The 2,142-nt window shown below is 54.7% G+C and overlaps 1 protein-coding gene across 1 annotated transcript; it reads right to left on the bottom strand.

The window, feature by feature from the left end:
• Nucleotides 1-420: 420 nt before the first annotated feature.
• Nucleotides 421-1,719, bottom strand: LOC120682753 (transcription repressor OFP13-like). The gene is made up of 2 exons (XM_039964755.1): nt 1,152-1,719; nt 421-1,071 (listed from the first exon to the last, which is right to left on the bottom strand). The coding sequence occupies exons 1-2, from the start codon at nt 1,668-1,670 to the stop codon at nt 631-633; spliced, it is 960 nt and encodes a 319-aa protein (XP_039820689.1). The 5' UTR covers nt 1,671-1,719; the 3' UTR covers nt 421-630.
• Nucleotides 1,720-2,142: the final 423 nt, after the last annotated feature.

Below are 2,142 nucleotides of genomic sequence, written 5' to 3'. Positions count from 1 at the left end.
TCAAACGCCTGCTGACGCATTGATGCTTGTTTGGATCGAGACCTGGCAGCCAGCTTGCCGGCCAGGCAGCCATCTCAGCCCCAGGCGCTCGAAATCGGACGCCTGGGAGCGCTGCCTGGGCCAGGCAGCTCTGCGCAGGCCCCATCCAAACAACCCCTGCTTAATGTTGGTGAAGCATTTATACTGCAGCGAGGAAAACACCAACAGTGCTTAATGTTCACTGCACGGGGCTAATGTTTGACTCAACTTTTGTTTGGATCTTCACAAACTTGCGGGCCCAAATGCTATGAAAATTGTTAACAAAAGCAGCCAAACACAGCCTAACAGCAACAGGCACGTAGAGGGAACATGCATCAGAGTCAGTCTAGTTTACACAAGAGCAGGAATCAAAAGGACAAACAAAAAACATGCAAACTAAAATATTGTCAATTGGTAGTTGTCTAGGCATTAATCTACTCTGATGATTAGCATCAACTAGTTTTAGCAACTGTACATCCATGCATGCCTACATTCAGGCCTCACCTTCCATTCCTCCACAGGCACACAAAATAATTTACAAAAAAAAACTACCATCTCTGAAACGAGACAAGAAAAATAATTAAAAAAAACAACGAACTCCTCGACCTCAGCTTAGCTCTTGCCTTCTTCCCCGTCGAAGGTCGCCGACGAGTACTCCTCGAACGTGATGCACGACGAAGAGGGCGACGGCGACGGCGGGCTCGGCAGCGGGGACGACGCCTGCGGCTGCATGCTCACGAGAAGGTCGATGAATGCGCCGACGATGGCGGCGTGGACGCCCTTGGCGTTCAGCTTGAGGTACCACGCCAGGAGCTCCTCCAGGGATTCCCAATCCCGCAGCCCGTGCGCCGCCACCATCTCCGCCATCGACGCCCGGAAGTCACCGTACGGGTCCTTCGATTCCAACGTCACCACCACGGCGCCGCCCTTCACCGCGGCGGCCTGCGCCTCCGCCGACTCGTTCTTGTCGGGCGCCGCGGCGGTCGATTGTTCCTCGTTCTTGACGCACAACACCGCAGCCGCCTCGTTCTCGCCTCTCGCCGGCGCCGCCTCCTGAAACCTCTCTCGCGTTAGAGCCGATTCGAATGGTGTGCTTGCTCGTGGGACAGCACAAGGCATGCAAAATGCGTTACCTGCTTGGGCAAGAACTCTGCGCCGGCCGGATCGAAGAACAGTCGCTGCGACCGCAAGCCGCGCACGACGGCTGTCTCGCGCAGCTGCATCTCCTTCTCCTCCTCTTCCACCTGCTCCGGCTCCGCAGCGGGCAACGCCAGGGGGCTCCGGTCGACGCACGCCGCCTCATCTATGGAAGAGCGCCGGAGGAACTGCTCCGAGGTCGTGTCGTAGACGGTGTTGGCGGTCCGGAACACGGCGGCGTCGTCGTCCTTGGTCCCGCGGAACGAGCTGGTGCGCGGGTGCCGGCACGACGGCCACGGCCACGCGGACGGCGGCGGCGGGTAGCAGCGCTGGGCGTAGTGCGCGGATGGGGTCGACGGCAACGGCGAGGGAGAGGCCGGCGACGACGGGGGCCGGTGCACGTCGCGGAGCTTGTAGAGGATGGCGACCAGGCCCTTCTTGGCCATGGCGGCGGGGTGGTGGCGCCGCTTCAGCTTGTGGGAGTGGAGGTGGGGAGGGTGTAGGGAAGGAGGCATTGCGATGCGCCGCTCTCGACTGGCCGGCGGGGGCTTTTCTTGCCGCTCTGCTCTGTTCGTTTGCTTCGCTTGTTTTATAGAGGGAAGAGGAGATGAGAGGAAGTTCCTCCTCCCCCGTCATGCTCATTTACTGTAGGGGTTGGACCGTCGGAGCGGTTTGGTTTCACTTTTACGAAGGAAACAGTTTGTGTTTTGATATTTTAGCACATTTCGTTATTATTTGATAAATAATATTTAATTATAGATTAATTAAATTTAAAAGATTTATCTCATGCTAATCAGTTAAATTATGTAATTAGTTATTTTTTGACTGTATTTAATGTTTCATGCATATGTCATGTGACGGGTACTGTAGGAAATTTTTTAACTGCCATTAAATGGTTCACTAGCCAAAACATGGCGCCGTTTGGTTTCCTAGAATTATATAAAATTAACACTTTGACCGTTAATTATGGTGTCAAACAAAATCAGT

This window comes from Panicum virgatum, chromosome 7N (genome assembly GCF_016808335.1).
Source record: "Panicum virgatum strain AP13 chromosome 7N, P.virgatum_v5, whole genome shotgun sequence".
NCBI lineage: Eukaryota > Viridiplantae > Streptophyta > Magnoliopsida > Poales > Poaceae > Panicum > Panicum virgatum.
This window is presented reverse-complemented; position numbering and strand designations above follow the sequence as displayed.

Excerpts from the sequence above, each read along its gene's own strand:
- LOC120682753 (XM_039964755.1), bottom strand. The coding sequence starts at position 1,670 with ATGCCTCCTTCCCTACACCCTCCCCACCTCCACTCCCACAAGCTGAAG. Across the intron at positions 1,072-1,151 it reads CAGAGTTCTTGCCCAAGCAG|GAGGCGGCGCCGGCGAGAGG; the intron begins GTAACGCATTTT and ends GAGAGGTTTCAG.